The 21,819-nt window shown below is 49.1% G+C and overlaps 2 protein-coding genes across 2 annotated transcripts in view; one reads left to right on the forward strand and one right to left on the reverse strand.

The window, feature by feature from the left end:
- Positions 1-21,819, forward strand: part of LOC145514421 (uncharacterized) — a 259,999-nt gene that overhangs the window by 157,610 nt on the left and 80,570 nt on the right.
- EDDM13 (epididymal protein 13) lies at positions 928-21,169 on the reverse strand. The gene is made up of 9 exons (XM_081506104.1): positions 21,048-21,169; positions 18,917-19,032; positions 17,284-17,301; positions 8,221-8,226; positions 5,821-5,847; positions 5,063-5,089; positions 3,116-3,240; positions 2,341-2,378; positions 928-952 (listed from the first exon to the last, which is right to left on the reverse strand). Exons 1-9 carry the CDS (start codon positions 21,167-21,169, stop codon positions 928-930), a joined length of 504 nt encoding a protein of 167 aa, XP_081362230.1.

Here is a 21,819-nt window from a genome sequence, read left to right on the forward strand (position 1 = left end):
TGTGCCGCACCAGCTTTGTTACCCCACAGCGTGTGGAATCTCCCCGGATCAGGGATGGAACCCATGTCCCTAGCTTTGGCAGGAGGATTCTTATCCACTGCGCCACCAGGGAAGCCCTTCATTGCCCGTTTTAACCAACTTCTTGATGAATGAAACAACTGGTCCTCATCAAAGCGGTTAGATGTCTTATGCACTATTAATATCCCAATTTTATAGAGAGTAAAAGGCGGCAATGAGAAACAATAACCTCCGCAGATTTGCAGTCCAGTAAAAGGCGGGTCTGGGATATGAAAAGGGGACGTCTTCTGTATTCTCCACTTACAAAGCAGGCAGCACAGTAGAACCTCCTTCAAGGGTTGCTGCTAGAATTACGTGATAGATAGGGTTCTTAGCTTCTCTGGTGGCTCAGATGGTAAAGAATCTGCCTGCAATGCATAAACCTGGGTTCGATCCCTGGGTCAGGAAGATCTGGAGAAAGGAAATGGCACCCCACTCCAGTATCCTTGCCTGGAAATCCCATGGACAGAGGAGCCTGGCAGGCTACAGTCCATGGAGTCACAAAGAGTCAGACAAGACCAAGTGACTTTCACTGCCACCCCACACAGCTAAGTCTCGATGGAAGAACGGGGCATTCAGTCATTCAGCACCTGTACCTTTTATTACAGAAACACCGGGGAAGGGTTGAAAAAGGCTAAAGAGGAGTTGTGGAGGAAACCACTGCAGACGCTCACTCAGCTACTCTCAGCGGATCTTCTCAGAAAGACCTTCTGGCCATGCCTCTGGGCAGACAGGCACTATCCCTCAAAGGACTCGACTCATTACCCTCCAAGTCAGCAGTCTAGGAACAGGGAGATTTCCCCAGAGGCCAGACTGATTAGCTGGGAGATGGCGGACTCATGAGGGTTGAGCTGAGATGGAGAAGGGCAATTAGAAGGCACAGCAGGGATTGTTTCTAAGGCAGGGAAGAAAGAAGAGGCAAATGTATTTGAGCATCAGCTTACATCCTGGACGGCTCTCTGCCCTGTGGACTCTGCTCACCTTGCCCCTCCAACCCACCAAACACACTTCCGTAAATCTCAGCCGTCCTCTCCTCCCCATCCTCCATGTGAATATCTTCTCTTCAGAGAGAGGTTCTTCTGAACACTCTGGAAAAAGCTACCCGCTCCAGTTCTGTCTGTCACAGCACCTTCGAGGAAGCTCAGGGGATTTATTCCCTGCCCTCCCACCAGGGGGCATGCCTCAAGAGCACAAGGACCTCCCCTGCTGCACCCCCAGCCTGGCACACGGGTCACGGAGGGTTGGTGCAGGGGGTGAATATGTAAGGCTTGCTCTGGGCTCTGGAGTCGCAGGAATAGGTCGAGCATCTCATTGCTCCCATAGGGGCTCACAGTCTGCTGCAGGGGGTCTGAAAACGACAGCCCCAGGGGATGGCTCCAGCTCCCACCTGTCTTTGCTTTTTATAGTTTTAAAAAGTCGAGGTAAAATTCACTTGAAATAAAATTCACCATTTAACCCCTTTTAGTGAATCCAGAATTCATCATAGTGCAGTTACTCGGTAAAAATGTACTGACTGCATTTCTCAATAAATTAATCATAGACTTATCACATGACCCAGACTTTCTGCACCTGGGTGTGTACCCCCAGGGAACTGGAAACAGGTGTTCAAGGAAAAATTTCGTGGGTCAGTGTTCTTCGCAGTGTAACAATAGCCAAAAGGTGGAGACAACTCAAATGTCCTTCAGCTGAAGAATGAATAAACAGGCACGTACCCATGCAAAGGAATACTATTCAGTCATGAAAAAGAATGAAGTCCTGATACATGCTATAGCCTGGATGGCCTTTGAAAGCATTATGCTAAGTGAATGAAGCCAGACACAAAAGACCACATAGTATATGATTCTATGTATACAAAATGTCCAGAATAGGTAAATCCAGAGAGAGAGAGAGCGAGAGATGATTAGTGGTTGCCAGGGGCTGGGAGGAGACACTGCTTATGGTTGCAGAGTTTCCTCTAGGGATGAGGAAAAATTTTTGGAGCTAAATTACCATGAGGATTGCACAGCATTGTGAGTGTATGAAACGTCACTCAAGGTAAAATTTACATTACGTGCATTCTGCTGCAACTTTAAAAAGTCCCACATAACCTCTGAGGGAATTCATAAATGAGCTCTTTCTGCTCTCCACGTCTTTATCATTGGTAAGCTGTGGCTTGAGATTAGGGACGTGAAACTTTCCATTCAACTCTGTGATTCTACAGTTGGTATTTCCAAACCCACCTGCGGTTGAACCAAGCTCCCGTCCCACCCGCAGTGGACAAACCCTCTTCCCTGTGGGACATACCTGTTGTCCACCTCCGGGTTACAGTAATGGCAGTAACACTTGGGCGGTTGCAGAAGGGGGGACCGGAAGCGGAAAGAAACGGTATTGGTGAGACAGCTCGACCACGCCCCTCTATCCCTCCCCGCTCCGCTTTCCTTATTTCCTGCCTGCCTTTCTCTCCCACCCCTGGGAGGGGTGACGTCCAGGATCTGGTTGATCTGTTCAGCCTCCCCTCTTACTGCCCATCCTCCAGCCAGCTCACTCCATCCCAGTAAAGGACATGACGCTCTAACCTGGGCTTTCTCAACCTCAGCACCCCTGACATTTTGACCCGGGTCAGCCTTAGTTGTGGGCACCATCCTATGGAAGCCACGCATCTGGCCTCTACCCACCGGATGCCAGCGGCACCTCCTCCCCCAGACGTGACAACCAGAAATGTCTCCAGGCGCTGCTGAGTGTCCCCTGGGTGGCAAAGTCACCCCCATCAAAGGACCACTCACCTAAGCAAGGGCGCAAGGCTGGGGCTCATCTCCTCGGCCCTTCCGTATTCCCCACCTCTCACCCCAATCCCTTAGCCCTGCTCCTTCTACAGGTGCGGCAAGGCGCTCCCCATCTTCACTGCCATCCCCGACATCCTGCCCACGCCTTGGGTACCCGGCTCCTCCTCCCCTTCCTCTGTACCCACCCCCTCCTCCCTCCATCTGTTCACCCCCTCCTCCCCCATGAGGTACCCAGCTCTTCCCTCTCTTCCTCCATGCTCCCCCCCCCCCACCTTTAGGAACCCGGCTCTTCATACCCAGTCTCCTTTATTGTAGGACACGAACAAGAAGGTGACCATCATGTAGGCGCACCTCAGCCCATTCCATCCGCTTTTCTTCTTCAGTGGCTTCTTGGGGGTGGTGGCCGTTGGGAGGAACTTCACTGGGGAGATCCAAGTGGACACGACCAACGTGAAGGCCTGCCACCCCCTGGGTGGACATCCTGCCTTTCCCGCAACTCTTTCCACATAGATCTCCCTCTGAACCCCACACCCTCAATCCACCTACTTCTGGGATTGAAATGTGGTCCATTGCTACTGGGTGCCCCCACCTCCCCTCTCCATCTGCAAGGCACCAGTCTCACATCTCCTCCTAATTGCCATTGCACCAGCCTTCTACTCCACACTCCCCTTCCCCAGACCAGCTCCCACTGGGAGCCACAGGGATCTAACACCAGATCTGACCCTGTCACCTCCTCATTCCAGACCCCATCTGGGGCACAAGCCCAATTTTACTATTCTTTCCCTCTTCTTTTCACATTTTAAATTTTAAAGAAAGTGTTACATTATATTTTAGTATTATATACAAAAAAAATAAACAACCCTAATACTAATAAGATTTTTTTTAAAAAAAGGAGATGGCACTTGAAAATTCCCAGAGTATAGGAACCCACGTGAGTCATGGATGTTAAATTAAATCTAGCTTCTTTCAGGAACATAAGCAAAATTTAAATCATTTCTTTTAAATGTCTCTGATAATCATGAGAGGAACTTAAGTCATGTTCCCCAAAATGGTTGAAGATAGTCCCCTTTAACCAACCATTGTGCTCTCAGGAAACCCCATTGTAATAACCATCATTTAAAAATATAAACAATTTCCTCAATTTCATGTTAATAAGCCACCCTGTGAGGAACACTCTGCCCATGCATCTCATATCGGTTTTGAATTTGAAAACTCCCAGTTTAAGAACTATTCTTCTTTGCACAATAAACTCTTCCTTAGTACTATCTTACTGATTTTAGCTTTGCTATTTCTGCATTGTTGACACATATAACTCACCTCACTAAACAGGCCCTCCAGTCAAAAACCAGAACATTACCAGTGTAAAGGGAAAAATGAGAAAGAAAAGAAAAACTCCTTGTTGAAATTTGAGGAAGGCACAGCCCCTCCCCTTTTCTTAGAGAATTTACTTTGTAGTTGTAATTCCTTTCTCCGTCCTTTCATTGTTGTGGTTCAGTCGCTCAGTTGTGTCCGACTCTTCGTGACCCCATGGACTGCAGCACGCCAGGCTTCTTGTCCTTCACTGTCTTCCAGAGTTTGCTCAAACCCTTATCCATTGAGTCGGTGATGCCATCCAACCATCTCATCCTCCGTCGTCCCCTTCTCCTCCTGCCTTCAATCTTTCCCAGCATCAAGGTCTTTTCCAGTGAGTCTTTGCATCAGGTGGCCAGAGTATTGGAGCTTCAGCTTCAGCATTAGTCCTTCAATGAATATTCAGGGTTGACCTCCTTTAGGATGGACTCATTTGCTCTCCTTGCAGTCCAAGGGACTCTCAAGAGTCTTCTCCAGCACAGTTTGAAAGCATCAATTATTCGGCGTCTTTAGCTGTCCCTTTGAAATGTATACAAATCTTTTTTTTTTTTTTTAAGAATTATTTATTTGGCAGCGCCGGGATCAGTTTCAATGTCCTTCGTCACCTCTAGGAACCCTTTTCTACCTCAGCGATCGACAGAAGAAGCGACTGAGAAAAAACGAGACGTTTCCCAGCCACACCGCAGTGTGCCCGTCTCCTGGGTACCAGTGGGCAGTACCAGGGGGCTGGCTGGTCTGAAGGCCTTGGCTGCCCCTCAGAAGGACATCCTCTCAGCTTCTGAAGCCCTGACCTTGGCCGCCTGAAATTGCGTCTCCTTAAGGGTTTGCCTTAACGCAGACCGAGGGGCCTCGCAGTCCTGTCGGTGGGAACAGGCGTGATGTCATGCACCTACCTTCTTCCTTGCAGCCACTTGATTCTTCTAAAAAGAGGAAGAGAAAGAGGCAGAGAAGGAAGGGAAGGAAGGAAGAGGAGGGGGAAAAAGGAAGAAAAGAAATGATCAACAAATTCTGAAATGAGTGGAGACCAAAGAGTAAGCAGCGGTTCTGGGCGCCCCAGATAAGGAGCGGCGAGGATGCGCCCAGCCCCCGGCAGCCCCTGGTCTCAGGCACTCCGTGGCCTCGTGGCCTTTCCATCTGACGTTCCCTCTGCCACGAACCCCCTTCACCCATATGTGCTCATGACTGGCTCCCTCACCTCCTCCAAGTCTTTGCTCAAAGTCACTTTCCCTGATCACCTTTTAAAAACGTATCCAGCTCTCCTACCCTGCCTTCCCGTCTCCCTTCCTCTGTGGTTTTCAGAGGGCTTAGCGTCCAACAGAGTTTTAACCCACTATTTCTCTATTGATTCATGTTCTTTCTCTTCTCGTTAGTTCTATCTGGACGCAGATCTCTGACCTGTTCCATGCTGTATCTCTAACGTCTAGGACGGGGCTGAACACACAGTGACTAATATTAATTAGCATCTGTTGTTGGATGAATGGAAAAGAAAAGACACTTATCATGTTCAGATGATGATGATAAAGAGTGTAAGGTTTCAATCATAAATTGAAAAAGAAAATTAAAAATTAAAAAAGAAAAGCTGATAAGTCTATATTTTTGTGTCCAGGAGCAAAAGCAAATGGTGGAGCCAGTCAGCGCGGTCACTACTTACCATTCAGCACCTGGAGGCTCAGCAAACCTGCGGAGACAATGTAGACATGGGATTGCCCGCGGCAGCCTGCTAAGTGCCCTCAGACGGGCAACTGACGCACCCCGAGGTGCCTCTCGCGTCTTCTCATCGCTCCTCCCTGAGGACGGTCATGTTGCCTTAAAGCTATCTGCCCGACCCTCATCAGTCTATGTGGGGTTTATCTAGAGGTTCAAGCATGTGAGGTTCATCTTTGGGTTTCCACCGCCCGGCACGGTCCTATCCCATACGGAGAGTTAAAAGGAATATTCTTCCCGGGCTTCCTTGGTGGCTCAGTGGTAAGAAATCCACCTGCCAATGCAGGAGAGACACGGGTTTGATCCCCAGTCCAGGAAGATCCCACATGCCTCGGAGCAACTAAGCGCCACCACTGTTGAGCCTGTGTTCCGGAGCCCAGGAACCACAGCCTCTGAGCCACGCCCTGGGGTCCCTGCTCCACAACACGAGAAGACCACCGCAAGGACGAGCCCGAGACCACCCCTAGAGAGTGGCCTCCGCTCCCCTCAACTAGAGAGAGCCACACACAGCCACGGAGACCCAGCACGGCTAAAAATAAATATTTTTTGGAAAAAGAATTTTCTTCCCAAACTTCCCATGCCAAAATCTCGGGGCATGCATGGAGTGAGATTATTTACCTAGGATCTCTGATGTCATCCATCCAGGAGAAAATGTGGTCCGGGAGGCAGGACCGTGTTCAGGGTTGCAGACAAAGTCCAGAACGTTGAGTGCAAGGGGCCGTGAGAGATGAGACCGCGGAAGGGAAAAAAAGTCATAAGATCAGAAGGTGGGGAGACTGGGAGCAAACGAGAACCGAGTGCAGGCAGGTGGTGCTGAGCCGTGAGAGCGGGGATGGTTGGAAGGCCCACCATGCGGGTCAGAGTGGAGATCTAGCGGCTTAAGGGGCTTTCCTGGTGGCTCAGCAGTAAAGAATCCACCTGCCAATGCAGGAGACGCGGGTTCAATCCCTGGCTCAGGAAGACCCCCTGGAGAAGGGAATGGCACCCCACTCCAGTGTTCTTGCCTGGAGGATCCCATGGACAGAGGGGCCTGGCGGGCTACAGTCCATGGGGTCGCAAAGAGTCGGACACGACTGAGCGACTAAGCAACAACCAGTGGCCTAAGGAACTGGCGCTGGCTCAGAGTTAGGCGGGAAGGGCAGCCCCCACGCCTGCTCCGCGTATTTGCTGTCGCCACGGTGTAGGCACGTTACACGCTTCAGATGAATAATGCCTACCTGGTGGGGGAATGTAACAAAGTACGTTAAACGTGACCAGCGCCCAGGAGACCCTGAATGAAGCTTCCTGTCATCACCATCGTCGTAAGAACGTTGCCCGTGTCCCTGATTTGACCAGGGCCTTGGTTCCCATAAGACACCTCGCCTTTTAGAAAGGGAAAGTCATACAGCCATTTTTTCCCAGTCCCCGGATTAATAAAAAAAAAAAAAACAGAGAAAGATTCTCTGATCGGTGAGGCCATGGCTGGGAAGGGACCCCATTGCAGTGATAAGAAAGGGAACAAACAGTCATGGAGACAATGTGAAAAAGAGACTCACGTTTCAGGACTGCCACGGTGCGGGCGGCGGGGAGGAGGGATCCCAGCAGGAGCCATCGGGGCGTCAACAGAACAGGGAGAGGATGAGAAGTGTGACTGGCTTGCCCCCGGCTCATCCCACCCTGCTGGCCCTCCGGAGGGACCCTCCCGTCGCGGTGGGATGCGGTGCCCCCAGATCTCATGGGGTGGCCGGGGCCCACGGTGGGGACTCTGCCTGCTTCCACTACACTTGCCTCCTTTGGAGCCCTGTTTATCCGGGTGGGCAGACTCCCCAGACACCCGTTTTCCTTGAGCGTTGGTCCCCCAAGATGAGGAAGGTCCTCAGAAGAAGACCCCCCCGACCCACTTTTGTCTCCTTTCTCTCCTGAGAGGTCAGGAGGGAGGAAGCTTGAGCAAAGAGGAAGCCGTGGCTCTGAGGTTCTCCTCACTCAGTTGTCCTCTCCGCAAAGACACGCAGCTCAGTACGTCCTTGCGTTCTGGGGCTGTGGTCTTCGGCTTCTGCTAAAATCTGGAGACCTTGATGGCCGTGCGCTCACACACCCAGTCACACATACAGCCTCAGACCCACCCCTGCCTCCCACAAACTCTTGATGTCATCCGTGCAGTCTCAGGGGCCCTGTGGACCCCGGCAGGTCAGTCTGAGCCCCCTTTAGAATCGAGAGTGATAGATGGAGACCCTGTTAGCAGAGGGTCTCTCTCAACCCGGGTCCCCAGTTGAGAACAATCCAAAGATTCCCTTCTCTTTCTTGTTTTCTCTTTTGTCTCAGCATCTGAAAACACCCGAATCAGCACAGAGAAGGAGGACTAACTCACCTTTTACTGGAAGGTGCAGCAGAACAGAAATCAGGGGGTCAACATGGAAGAAAATGAGCGAGAGAGTGGGGTCAAACACGCACCACCCCCCAGCACGTTCCTTTATTCACTCATTAAACATTCACCAAGTTACTTGTAAGCTTTTATTGTGCGCTAATTATAGACTCACAAAAACACTGCAAAAATAGTACCAGAGCAGGTTGCCATTTCCTGCTCCAGGGGATCTTCCCAGCCCAGGGATTGAACCCGCATCTCCTGCATTGGCAGGCGGGCTCTTTACCAATGAGCCACCAGGGAAGCCCCAGTTTGGGGAGCCATGCCTTAAAACTCGGGTCCCATCTGGCGCAGAGTGCCATGGGGAGGACTCAGCAATATCACAGAGGTAGATGCTCCAATGTTAGCTCTCTTCCACCCCTTCCCATCAGCAAAAATTACATCCATCAGCCATAGAAGGGAGCTCTCTTTTGCTTCAAGAAGAGTAGTGCAGCCCATGTGTGTTAGACATGCTTCTAGGTCGCGGGTGTGAGAGGCAGATAAGACTCTGCCCTGGAGGCACAATAGAGATGGGAGAGAGGTGCTTCCCCAGCTCACCTGACCTGGGGGGCATACATCTGTCTCCCTTAGAATGTGTCCCCCGCTCTCTAAGGAACATGGCCCGCTTTCTCTCGCAAGAACCCCCAAACCGTTCCTTTTGGAAGGTAGGCCCTTTTTCATGGGAGCAATTTACACAGCAAAGGAGAGCAACATCCCTGAGACCCGGGGGGTTGTGTGGGAGCTGGCTTGCAAGAGATGGTTGTTAAATTTGCAAAACTTTCCCAAGCCACTGCCAGACCTGATTAGTGGCTTCAGATCAGCCCAGAGCTAAAGCATTTATACCACACAATTGGCGGTGGTTGCAAACCAGGGCTCCCCTCCCGGCCCTCTCCCCACAGAAATGGTCGTTAAATGTTACAAGCACAGCCCGACTGCAGCCTGCTTGTAACAGTCTTGCTTTCGGCCCCATCTAAATGCCGGGACCTGCAGCAACACTGCCCGCAACGGCTTTTCCCCTGCAGCTTGTCTTGTTTTGGTTTGTTTGGTTTTGGGCTTCACTGTGGGACAGGTAGGATCTCAGTTCCCCCAGCAGGGCTGAAACCCAACAGAGTCCTGACCCCTGGACCACCAGGAAATTCCCCTCCCCTGAATTTTTAACGAGGAAATCCCACGGACAGAGGAGCCTGGTGGGCTGCAGTCCCCAGGGGGTGGGGTGGGGGGTCACAAAAGAGTCAGACGTGACGGAGCAACTGAACCACAACAGGCGGTAATCCCAGAGAGGGTTACGGGACTGTCATCTCAAGGACACAGACTCCGGGCTGGAAAAGCACTTACTTTCTTCGTCTGTCCTGTCTGGAGGCGAGGGTGCAGGCAGCCCGGTTCCAACGGAGGTGCAGAGGGAAGACAGAGATCCGCGTTAAGACACCGTGAAGTAAGCGACTGCAAAATGAGGCTCCCTGGCCAGTCAGAGGAGACAGAGACAGAAGCGCTACGGGACATGAGGCGGCCGGAGGCCCGGTCGTTCTCTCTGTCTCTCTAAGAAGCACCAGGGCAGCCTCTAGTGTGTGCAAGCTGTGCAGGCCACACGGACAGGGAGCCGGCCAAGGGTCTTACGCTCGGGGAACGCGGGCAAGCCACGAGAGTCAGAAGCCTGGTAGGGGGCGGCGTTTGCTGGCCTTGTGCGGCTGCCAGGGAAGGCGTCTTGGAGGAGCTGTCAGTGAGGCCGACGCCGGAAAGATAAGGAGGGGTTAGCCGGGTGAAGCCCTTTGGAGGGGAGAGAGAGAGACGCGTTCCAGGCGGTGGGACGGTCCTGGCTGGGAAGGACTCTGGAGCTTCGGAAGGATGGAGAGTGACCCGCCGAGGGGACACGGCAGGAGAAGATGACCAGGGGACAAGGACGTCCAGAGTTAAATGATGCCCAGCCCTGTGGGTCATTTTAAAGAACTCAGGCTTCATCCTAAGAATGATGGGCGAACAGGGAAAGACCTGGACCCAGCTCTTGGGCAACTTACCCCATCTCTCTAGGGCTTTGTTTTCTCATAAAAGTGCAATTGTAACGGGATGGCCGATGGTCCTGGTGGACCAGGACTTGAAGGGGTTCTCTGGGTGAAAGAGTTTTAATGCTAAAGCTAGGCATGTCCTGGGCTCACGGACTCACTCTGGATGATAATGGGATCCACCTGTCTCAGAGGGGTGATGAGGCTTAAAAGAAATGATCCAAGCAGAACCCTGAAACATACTGGCTTTTCAAAGATGCTCCAGGGAATTCTTTTAAAGAATTTTGTTTTGATGTGGATCATTTTTAAAATCTATTGAATTTGTTACAATATTGTTTTGTGTTTTGGCTTTTTGGCCTCGAGGCATTTGAGATCTTGGGTCTCTGACCAGGGATGGAACCCGCGGCCCCTGCATTGGAAGGCCAAGTCTTATTAACGGCTGGGCCACCAGGGAAGTCCCGCGGGACATTTCTGTCAGTCGCTGCTTTGCCTCTGATGCTCTGCCTCTTCCTGGCCGTCAGCTTTCTCGTCTGTACAGATGGTTTCCGGTCTGTGAGCCATGACTGTGGCCTCTGTAGTTGTACTTTAATCGCTAAGTCATGTCCGACTCTCTGCAACCCCACGGACTGTGGTCCGCTAGGCTCCTCTGTCCAAGGGATTCTCCAGGCAAGAATACTGGAGTGGGTTGCCTTGCCCTCCTCCAGGGGGGATCTTCCCCACCCAGGGATTGAAGCTGGGTCTCCTGCATTGGCAGGAGGATTCTTTACCACTGAGCCACCAAGGAAGCCTTGACTATATGAATTTATCCACACTCCACTCTGGATATTAGGTTATTATGCCTAATAATGTCATTCTGATGTTGATCTTTGGCCTTACAGCCATGTCGTCTGTTGACTAAGAAGCTCGCTGTTTATGAAGTCTGGCTGTTTTCCAAGGAGGGAGGTCTTGGCCCATAAAGCTCTGATATTTCTGCATGGAGAGGATCCTTCAAGGGTAGGAGTTGGGGAGCCCTGTGTTATTCAGCTTGTGAGAAGGAGAAGGTATTGGAACTCCACCGGCAGTGTGGGAAGAAAGGAAACAATGAGAAGAGAGAGAGTGAGCCGAGATGGGAGGAGACCGTCTGCCCGGGGCTCTGACTGTTCCGCACGCCCTCGTTTCATCGAGACTCATTACTCGTAAGGTCTCAGCCGATTTCTCATGGGAACCCGGGCAGGAGAGGTCTGCTTCCAGGTTGATGGCAACACAGAGAAAGCAGAGAGCTCTTCAGCAACCCAAGGGGAGAGAAGTGAGAACCTGTTATCTTTGAAGGACAAGAAGCAGTGATGAGGGCTGTGGACTCCAGAACCCAGGGAGCCGAGCCCCCTTTAACCAGCTCCCTAGTACCTGAGTTTTTCATAGATTTTATTGTCACATCATATATTTTTTATAACATATAAAATGTTATAGTTTATTATAACATGAAGCAGCACCCCTTATAGCATGGATTACTAGCCCTACTCTATGGGGGAAGAGAACAGACTTGCTCCAGGGTCCCATATGCTGGTAAAGAACAGAGCTGGCTTGAAACACGCCAGGCGTATCTACTCCTGGAAGTCCAGTTCACATTTCCATCTGCCGGGAGCTCCAGATCCAGGTGTGTCCTGTGTACTGGGACGTGAACCCTTGGGGATGGCTGGAAAGGTCTCAGGCGGACACAGAGTCACTGTCACTCCTTTGGAGTCGCATGGTGGGAATATGTAATCTAATATCGAGTTCCCTTTACAATTCTCTTTCTTCTAAGAAGTCTCAAAATGATGCTAACTTGTCCAGAACCTCTCTCTAATGCTCTCTGGTCTTCCTTTCCACTGAAGGGAGACCTGTCTTCAGACTAGACCCTCAGCAGTCATCAGTATTGTTATAATTAATGCTTTATTTCCATGGTTTCATTATGTCTATTTTTGCAGTTATCTTCTTAGAACATTCTTTTTGGCATTGCCCTTCTTTGGGATTGGAATGAAAACTGACCTTTTCCAGTCCTATGGCCAGTGCTGAATTTTTCGAATTTTCTGGCACATTGAGTGCAACACTTTAACAGCACCATCTTTTATTATTTTAAATAGCTCAACTGGAATTCCAACATCTCCCCTAGCTTTTTTCACAGCAATGCTTCCTAAGGTCCACTTGACTTCACAATCCAGGATGTCTGACTCTAGGTGAGTGACCACACCATCATGGTCATTAAGACTTTTTTTGTGTAGTTCTATGTATTCTTGCCACCTCTTTTTAACCTCATCTGCTTATGTTAGGTCCTTGCCATTTACGTCCTTTATTGAGCCCATGCTTGCATGAAATATTCCCTTGGTATCTTCAGTTTTCTTGAAGAGATCTCTGTGAGTTAGTCGCTAAGTCGCGTCCAACTCTTGCAACCCCATGGACTGTAGCCCACCAGGTTCCTCTGTCCATGGAATTTTCTAGGCAAGAATACTGGAGTGGGTTGCCATTTCCTTCTCTAGTCTTTCCCATTCTGTTGTTTTTCTCTATTTCTTTGCATTGCATCTTCTTAGAACAAACGATACTGGCTTTTCACTGACTTAAGGAATGTAAACCTTCCTTTGCAAGTTTATCTATTTAAGCTTTTAAATAAAAGAAGTCCTTTTAAAGTGGAGTCCTTTACAGGAAAACATAAATGATAGCATGGGACTGGATAGTAGAGATGTAGCAGGAACTTCTGTTGGGGTTCAGCCTCTCTACCTGTGAACATGGGGACCAATTTTTCAGCCATCCCATTTCGAAAAATCAGAAAGCTAGATGCTACCCCATGTTGCTGGAGGTGTGGGAAAATTAGCATTCTTGTAGGCAGTTTATGGAACTGTACATTTGCTAAACCTCTGTCCAGATTTAAAAGGCCTCTGCTCTTTGACCCAGTCATTTGAGTCAGGACCTCAAAAAGTTGAAGATATTCGTATGTAAGTGTATTTCTTGTAAGAACATATAGGAGACTAGTAGTGGTGGCTGTTTCAAGACAGTAGAACTGGGAGTAGGACAGAAAGGAAGGTTTTAACGCTTATTTTATGTTCCTACAACTTTTCGCATGTGCATATATATTTTATAACTTAAGAAATCTACCACATGATATTATGCAAAATTGCATGATCTTACGCAAAATTCTAGCACTGTCATTTGACCGTAATAAAAATTTCCATTACCTTAAAACTCTAAGAGACAAAACATGATCAGATACTGTCTGAATGTTTCTTCCAAAATAAATAAAGAAAACATAAATAAAAAAAACACTTGATTTAAATAAATAACAAAAAACACAAAAGACTCCGTAAATCTGCATTACCTTATAGACAAGAGAAGAGAAACACCAGAGAAGACAGAATTCTCACACTTACCATCCGCTGACAGCCTGCTCATCATACCTGGGGAAGACGACATAACAAAAGATGTGCAAATGCAACAGAAGGAAATATACCTAATTAGTGGATTTCCCCAGTTCAACAGATTTAAGAAGCTCTCTTCTTTGGCAAGTATGGCTATGAGAGCTCAGGCATGACTTGGGGTTTCTTCAATATTCCCATTATCCCTTTCTTCACCATCACCACTAGCAGACATCAGTGTCTCTAATCTAATTTAATTTCTGGGTTTTGTGTGTGTCTGTTTTCCATAAGTCTCTGAGTTCCTTAAGAATGAACACGTATGATCCATCTTTGGGTTTCCATCACCCAAGCATGGCTCCAGACGTATGTTAAATGCCCAGAAAATCTTGCTCAGAGTTTCCCCCCAAAGTTCACAGTCAGAGGGCATCTTGAATGAGACGCGGTATTTACCTACGATTCCTGAGAGCGGTGCGTCGAGGGAAAGTCGGCGTGGTGGTCGAGGATACAGAACAGCGGGACCACGGAGAGGAAGCCATGAGCAGAAAACCGACAGGAAGATCAGATGCTGGGAGCTGGGACAGGCTTGGAAACAGAGTCCCCCAGGGCCGCGGGGAGCGGTTAGGCGAGATTATTGAGAATGGCTTTGTATTTGATTTCGGGGAGATTTAAGTGAGCGGGGGTGGGGGGGACACATTCAGGGGCCATTCTTCAGCTAGGTAGGAAAGAGAGAAAAGAACTATTCTTCACTGACTCTAGAAAAAAGCCCAACGCTGTTTCCTTCTACTGATTTCACACCAGCCGTCTAAGGTTAGAGAATTGTCCTCATGTTGTCAATGAGAACAGCTGAAGCTCTGAGATATTGTATTCATTTTTGAAGCCCCACACAGTGGATGAGTGAAAGCGCAAAAATTCAAACGCACATCTCTCCAGCTTCCTCTATAAAGTTCTATTTCCTCACCCACAAGGCGAGTATATTAATATCCATCGCAGGGCTGGAGTTAAGTTGTCTATATACTGATAATAATAATACTAACAAGCTTACATAGAGATGACTGCATGTATGTCCATGGTGAGGGGCATGGAGACAGAAGGAAGAATTATGTGTGCTAAGTCACTTCAGTGGTGTCCAACTCTGTGACTCCACGGACTGTAGCCTGCAAGGCTCCTCTGTCCATGGGATTCTCCAGGCAACAATACTGGAGTGGGTTGCCATTTCCTCCTCCACAGATCTCAGATAGACCTGAATTTAGCTCTACAACCAAATGGCTTTCCTTTAGTCACAAATGAACCATAGAAATGTGCTCGATTTCTGATCAACTAGTTTTTACGGGGGAAGGAGAGAGGGGTGCAGTATTTTTTCATCAAGATATCCAGTCTCGACTTTTTATGTCTCTAGATTAGAAGCTGGGCTGTGGACCGTCACAAGAAGAAAGATCCTTGAAAGGCAGGCAAAAATCACCCCGTCTGCCAAGGGCAATCAGAGCCCAAAGGGAGAGAGGGGACAAAAATGTTACCTTTCAGCACTGTTGCCTCGGCGCAAACAGCAGGAAGGAGAGGATCAAAGGTGGCCAGCGGGATCAGAGAGAAGGGGAAATGCGTTAATTCATCCTTTATCCCCCATTGCATCCCCCAGGTCCCAGGACAGGATGGGCCCAGAATGAGATGTGCCTCGTTCTAAGAACCACAGACCTCCGTGTGTGCTCAGTGACTCAGTCCTGTCCGACTCTGCAACCCCACGGACTGTAGCCCGCCAGGCCCCTCTGTCCATGAGATTCCCCAGGCAAGAAGACTGGAGTGGGTTGCCATTTCCTTCTCCAGGGCATCTTCCCAACCCAGGGATTGAACCCAAGTCTTTCTTTACCCCGAGCCATCAGGGAAGCCCACAGGCCTCTTTAGAGGCACATTTATCCCAGAGGTCAAGAAAGCCTGGGATACCATGGTCTGGGGCATCCAACCACCCACCACCCCCCTTACACCTGAGTCTCTGGAGGGTGGCAGATGAGGGTCTCCATTACAACCAATAGTCAGAGACCAGGATGGTTAATACTTGGCAAGGAGGGAGCCTTGGCCAGACTGCACCCTATTTCTCTCATCTACAACCCACCAATGAATCCACACATTGCAGTCCAGTCCAGTTGTATGTGTTAGAGCACAAGGTCCTACTGAAAATCTGATCGAAGCTATGAAGTCCATATTCCCAGAAAACCACCGAGATTCTGTCTCTCACACCCAGTTTTGCACAAGATTATAGAGGCTGGCCGACCTCCCCGAAGTCCATCTGGTTGGCCCCAGGGATCTGCAGGCTCTGGGTTTGGAGCCACGCTGAGATTGAGAGCATCCTGTGAGCTGCCCAGGTTGAAGATGACAGACAGCCATCCCCCATCCCCTGCACCCCTTCAGCCTCCAGTTGAAGGGCTCCCTAGTTACATAGGGAGAAGGAGATGAGACTTACATTTGACTGGAAAAGGACAGCAGGACCAGGAGTCAGGGGATCGACATGGAAGATAAAAGCAAGACAGAAGTTGGAATTAACAGTAATTTATCCACCTCAGATGATTTCCACTTGCATGCCTTTCTTCCTTCATTTGAAAATGAAAGTCACTCAGTCATGTCCAACTCTTTGCAACCCCATGGACTATACAGTCCATGGAATTCTCTAGGCCAGAATACTGGAGTGGGTAGCCATTCCCTTCTCCAGGGGATCTTCCCAACCCAAGGATCAAACCCAGGTCTCCCACATTGCCGGCAGATTCTTTACCAGCTGAGCCACCAGGGAAGCCCAAGATAGGATAGGGCCCCAGAATGAGAGGCTGTGTCTTGTTCTAAGAGCCATAGACCTCTGTGTGTGTGTGCAGTCTTCCTTCATTCACCCCAGCCTATTCTTACGGGGGAGGGATTTCATGAGAGACCGTTTTTAGGTAGTTTGCCACGTATAATTAGACAAAGATCAAACAGCTTGGTTACACTATTGGCAAGGATGTTGATAACTCTACTTCTTTTTTTTAAACTTTTTATTTTATACCGAGGTATAGCCAATTAACAATGTTGTGATAGTTTCAGGTAAACAGTGAAGGGACTCAGGCATACATATACATGTGTCCACTCTCCCCCAAACCCTGCTCCCATCCAAGCTGCCACGTGACATTGAGCAGAGTTCCCTGTGGTGTCCAGTAGGTCCTTGTTGGTTTTCCATTTTAAATACAGCCGTGTGTCCATGCCCATCCCAAACTCCCTAACTATCCCTCCCCCTCACCCTTCCCCCGGCAACCGTAAGTTTGGAGAACGCTTCTTTAGCATTACAGTTTTATAAATGGATCCTACGGATACATTATATATGTGTGTGTGTGTGTGTGTGTGTGTATGTGTGAGAGAGAGAGAATATAACTCTAGTAAAAATATTCCAACCATTCTTTCTTTCTGATAAGAGCTCTCTATTCACCCACTGAGCCTGTCTTCCCCAGACAAAAGGATGAACGAACAGCCCTTTGGGCAGCAGGCATCACTAGAAGACAGAGATGTCAATGGCTTGCTTTTACTAGTGATGCCCTGGCCCCCTTTTTCCCAGACGAGGCTCACTTTTCCCCAGAATCCCCAGAGGGGTCTTAAAATCTACATGAATCTGAGAGGAACTGGCTATGGGAGTACAGACTTGGGATGTCCACAGTTCTTACTTTTTTCTTCTGTTGCAACTGGAGGCGAAAGTGTTAGGCCATCCGGATCCCGGCAGGAACAGGAAGAAGGGAGCAGGGCGCAGGGAGAGAATTCAGCATTAGACTCAGATTGCTGCAGTGCCCAAGGAGCCCAGAGCTGAAAGTGTCACTGGAGATGCATTAACCCATCCAGTCTATAGGTAAAGGTACTTAAGTCCACGCATCCTTCTAGCCATGCATTATCCATCTATCCATCCATTTACTTGCCCACCATCCATTGATTTATCCATCTAACCATCATCCATCCATCCTTCCTTCCACCCATCCACCGTCCTTCAATTTATCCATTTAACCATCATCCATTTGTCATCCATCCATCCTTCCATTAATTCATCATCCATCTACTCTTACTTCCATCCATCCAGCCATTCACCATCCATCAGTTTATCCATCTAGCCATCATCCACCCATTGTCCATCCATTATCCTGCATCATCCATCCAGCGTTCACCAGCCACATACACTGGCCCTGGTCTGCGCTCAGTGCTGGGGGCGCAGGTGAATTAGACTCAATTCCCGATCTGTAGACATTTGTGACACTGGTGGGGAGAGAGATGCTGGTTCAGGAGAAAATAAGACATCACGAACCCTACTCTCATGGAACCTGTGACCCATGGAGGTCTTGCACATCTTACAAGCCCTTCACACTTAGCATGTCCAAAACAGAACTTGTGGCCATCACCCTTTCACCCATCAAAAGATAAGCTCTTACTTTTTGTTGATAAAATAAATATCCATGTGTTCAGATTGATATAATTACTTGAATAAGTAAACAGAACAGAAGCACTGAGTCTTCTTTACAGAAGCATTCCAACGTATATATGTATCAGGAATAAGAGAAATAGAAAATCACCATCGTGCAAATACTACAGCAATCGTTTTGGCAGACAAGATCCACAGATGGATGCTGCAGTTCATGGGGGAAAAGTGTGAGGAGGAATAGAATATCTGAGAAGTTCCCAGTGATCTCAGCCAGATTATCTAGTAATTACAAAGGGGAAGATAGTAGCTGGTCGGTGATCAAACTTAACATCACGGGTAGTAAGACACCTCACCAACACATCACCCCTGATAAAGTGTGCAGAGGACAGGTCAGCACCACTTCTGCGGGGCAATCACTCCCACCCCCGGTGTCACAGATTCTTGTGAGTGCTCAGTCGTGTCCGACTCTTTGCGACCCCACGGACGGTAGCCCGCCAGGCTCCTCTGCCACGTGATTTCTCAGGCAAGAATACTGGAGTGGGTTGCCATTTCCTCCTCCAGGGGCGTCTTCTCGACCCAGGGCTTGTACCCAAGTTTCTGGCGTCTCCAGCCTTGGCAGGTGGATTCTTTTTACTACTGCGCCACCTAAGGAGTCGGTGATTTAACCAGGGTTCAGACACAAGTCTGTGTGTCTCCAAGGGCAGGAGCCGTGATTCCCAGGACTTGCCCACCCCTCCATCTCCACCAAGCGGAAGGGGAAGTGAGAATTTCTAAACAGGGAGCAGGAAGGAGCCTGGACTTAGACTCTAAGAGGCTCTCTGAGGCCAGACACTGGGCTCCCTCCCATGGTAAGAAACGGAGGAGGGGGCAACGGCAGGAGGAGCTGGGCTTACCTTCCCGGGGGATGCAGGCGTCTGCCAGTCCCAGGAAAAGCAGAATCAGCAAGAACATCTTCAGAGAGGGCCCTGACTTGTGGACAGTGGGCTTAGGGGTTGGGGTGGACGAGCTCCTTCCAGGACCAGCGGGAGTCTGGTCACTCACTGTTCTCCCAGATCCCAAGGGCGAAGCTAACTGCCCACACATGCCCTCCAGCCACCCGGAGGCTGACAGGTGTCTGCTCCATGCCCACGACACCAGGGGCTGACACACACACCGCTTCTTCCCACTGGTGTCTGCTTAGTTACCTTTTTTTTAGATACCTGGATAAGAGTTAAGTGCATCAGGTACTTTAAAAAAATTTGTATTTATTTATTTAGCAAGCTCGGGGAGTTGGTGATGGACAGGGAAGCCTGGTGTGCTGCAGTCCATGGGGGTCGCAAAGAATCAGACACGACCGAGCGACTGAACTGAACCGATTTAGCTTTCCGGGGGTCTTAGTTGCGGCATGTGGGATCTAGTTCCCTAAGCAGGGATCGAACTTGAATCCCTGACATTGGAAGCTCGGAGTCTTAGCCACTGGACCACCAGCAGAGTCCCTGCTTATCTATCCTGAAACAGCATTTTAGAATAATTTTATGCTGAGCCTGATCCTTGTCATCCTATGATTCCCATCTCCTGTTTGTGTAGGACCCATGAGCTGTAAGTGGCTTTTAAAAATATTCTTAGGGCTTCCCTGGTGGCTCAGAGGTAAAGAATATGCCTACCAATGAAGGAGACGCAGGTTCAATCCCTGGTCTGGGCAGATCCCCTGTAGGAGGGCAAGGCAACCCACTCCAGTATTCTCGCCTGGAGAATCCCATGGACAGAGGAGCCTGGTGGGCTGCAGTCCATGGGGTCTCAAAAAGTCAGAGACAACTTAGTGACTAAACAGCAACAACAATAAGTGATATGTTACCTACACATCTTTTAAGAAGTGATTTTTGGGAATTCCCTGGCGGTTCAGTGGTTAGCAGAGGTTGGATCCCTGGTCAGGCAACTAATATCTCACAGGCCGCATGGCAGGGGAAAAAATAAAAAGGTAAAAACAAAAAAAAATTTGAAAGAAAAAAAGATCATTTCATTCATGAAGTACTTAAAGTCCTTTACTTTCATACATGGTATACTGATCATTTCTCCAAGCCTTCAACTGTTTAATAACCACTGCTTTGTAAACATAAGTTTTTAAAAAATTGTGTTTTGGCCACAGGGCTTTCAGGATGGAGCTGAGGATTGTCATCCTGAGTGAAATAAGTCAGAGAAAAAGACAAATATCCTGCAATATCACTTACGTATGGAATCTTAAAAAAAAAATGGTACAAATGAATTTATGTACAAAATAGAAATGGAATCACAGTTGTAAAAAACAAACTTATGGTTACCAGTCAGTAAGGGAGGAGGGATATATTCAGAGATTGGGATTGACATATACACACTAAAGTGTCAGTCACTAAGTTGTGTCCGGCTCTGTGACCCCATGGACTGCAGCCCACCAGGCTCCTCTGTCCACGGGATTCTCCAGGCAAGAACACTGGAGTGGGTTGCCTTGCTCTCCTCCAGGGGATCTTCCCGACCCAGGGATCGAACCTGCATTCTCTTGCATTGGCAGGCATATTCTTTACCATTGAGCCACCAGGGAAACCCTGGCTTCTGCATTGCAGGCAGATTCTTTACCATCTGAACCACCAGGGAAGACCCAAGATTCCTTATGAAAGTGAAAGTGGCTCAGTTGTGTCCAGCTCTTTTCAACCCCATGGACTGTAGCCCGCCAGGCTCCTGCGTCCATGGGATTCTCCAGGCAATAAGGCTGGAGTGGGTAGCTGTTCCCTTCTCCAGGGGGTCTTCCCAACCCAGATCTCCTGCATTACAGGCGAATTCTTTACCGTCTGAGCCACCAGGGAAGAGTCCTCATAGTATTTCTTATTTCTGCAAAACCACAAGTCAAGTACCAAAAATACTAGGAGAAGGTATTCTGAACATTTATTTTTGTTTACTTATATTTGCTTACTTAACTTCTAATAGAAATGACTTTAATAGAAAAGGAGAGATTGATTGCCCCAAACTGCACCCCTGTGACCCCCTAAGGGTGGTAGAGTTCTCCAAACGTGCCAGAGGCTCGCAAAGTCCCCCACATTTAGGAAGATGTGGCTGTGGTGGGCGGGAAGATCCAGGGTGGAAGACGGCCAGGTCTCCAGGCGTCCAAGGCCAGTGGGCGTCTGGTTTCTGCACATCTTTGATCTGGGAGGCACTGGAGGGACTCTGAAGCCCATGTCCCGGGAGCAAGCGTTCCGTAACCTCCCCGTAAATTCCCTTGACGATGTGGGGTCAGCCCTGGAGGTCAGCCCCAGCTGAGCTGCTGGCTCCGATGAGTCACCCCTGCTGGAAGTCTCACATCTCACTGCCCCTGGAATGTCTCCACTGCTTCCCGCTTCCTTCGCCGCAGTCCTGACTGCCGTGGCCTCCGACAGTATCCTGAGTCCCCTCTCTGGCTTAGTCCCTGTGGGCCTCACCCAGATACGAGGCTCTCTCCCCGCCTACCTCTCCACTACCTGGGGCTCACAAACCCCCCTGCAGACAGTGGTCGAGCCTGCTGTCTACCCAGACCCCAAAACCGAGCTACCCATGGGCTCCACTGGATATCTCCCTGGACGTCTGAAAATGGGCAGTCTTTGCTTTTCTTTTCTAAATTATGAAAGTATGATAACACGTTTACAGGAGACTTGGGAAATACAAAACAAAGTCACTTATCGTCCCATTATATAATTTTTTTGCTTTTTATCTTTATTTTGTCTTTTTTAAATTATGAAAATATGATAATACATTTACACGAGATGTGGAAAATACAGAACAAAGTTACATATAGTTCCACTATCTGTTACAA

This window comes from Giraffa tippelskirchi, chromosome 7 (assembly GCF_054371585.1).
Source record: "Giraffa tippelskirchi isolate mGirTip1 chromosome 7, T2T-mGirTip1v1.2.pri, whole genome shotgun sequence".
NCBI lineage: Eukaryota > Metazoa > Chordata > Mammalia > Artiodactyla > Giraffidae > Giraffa > Giraffa tippelskirchi.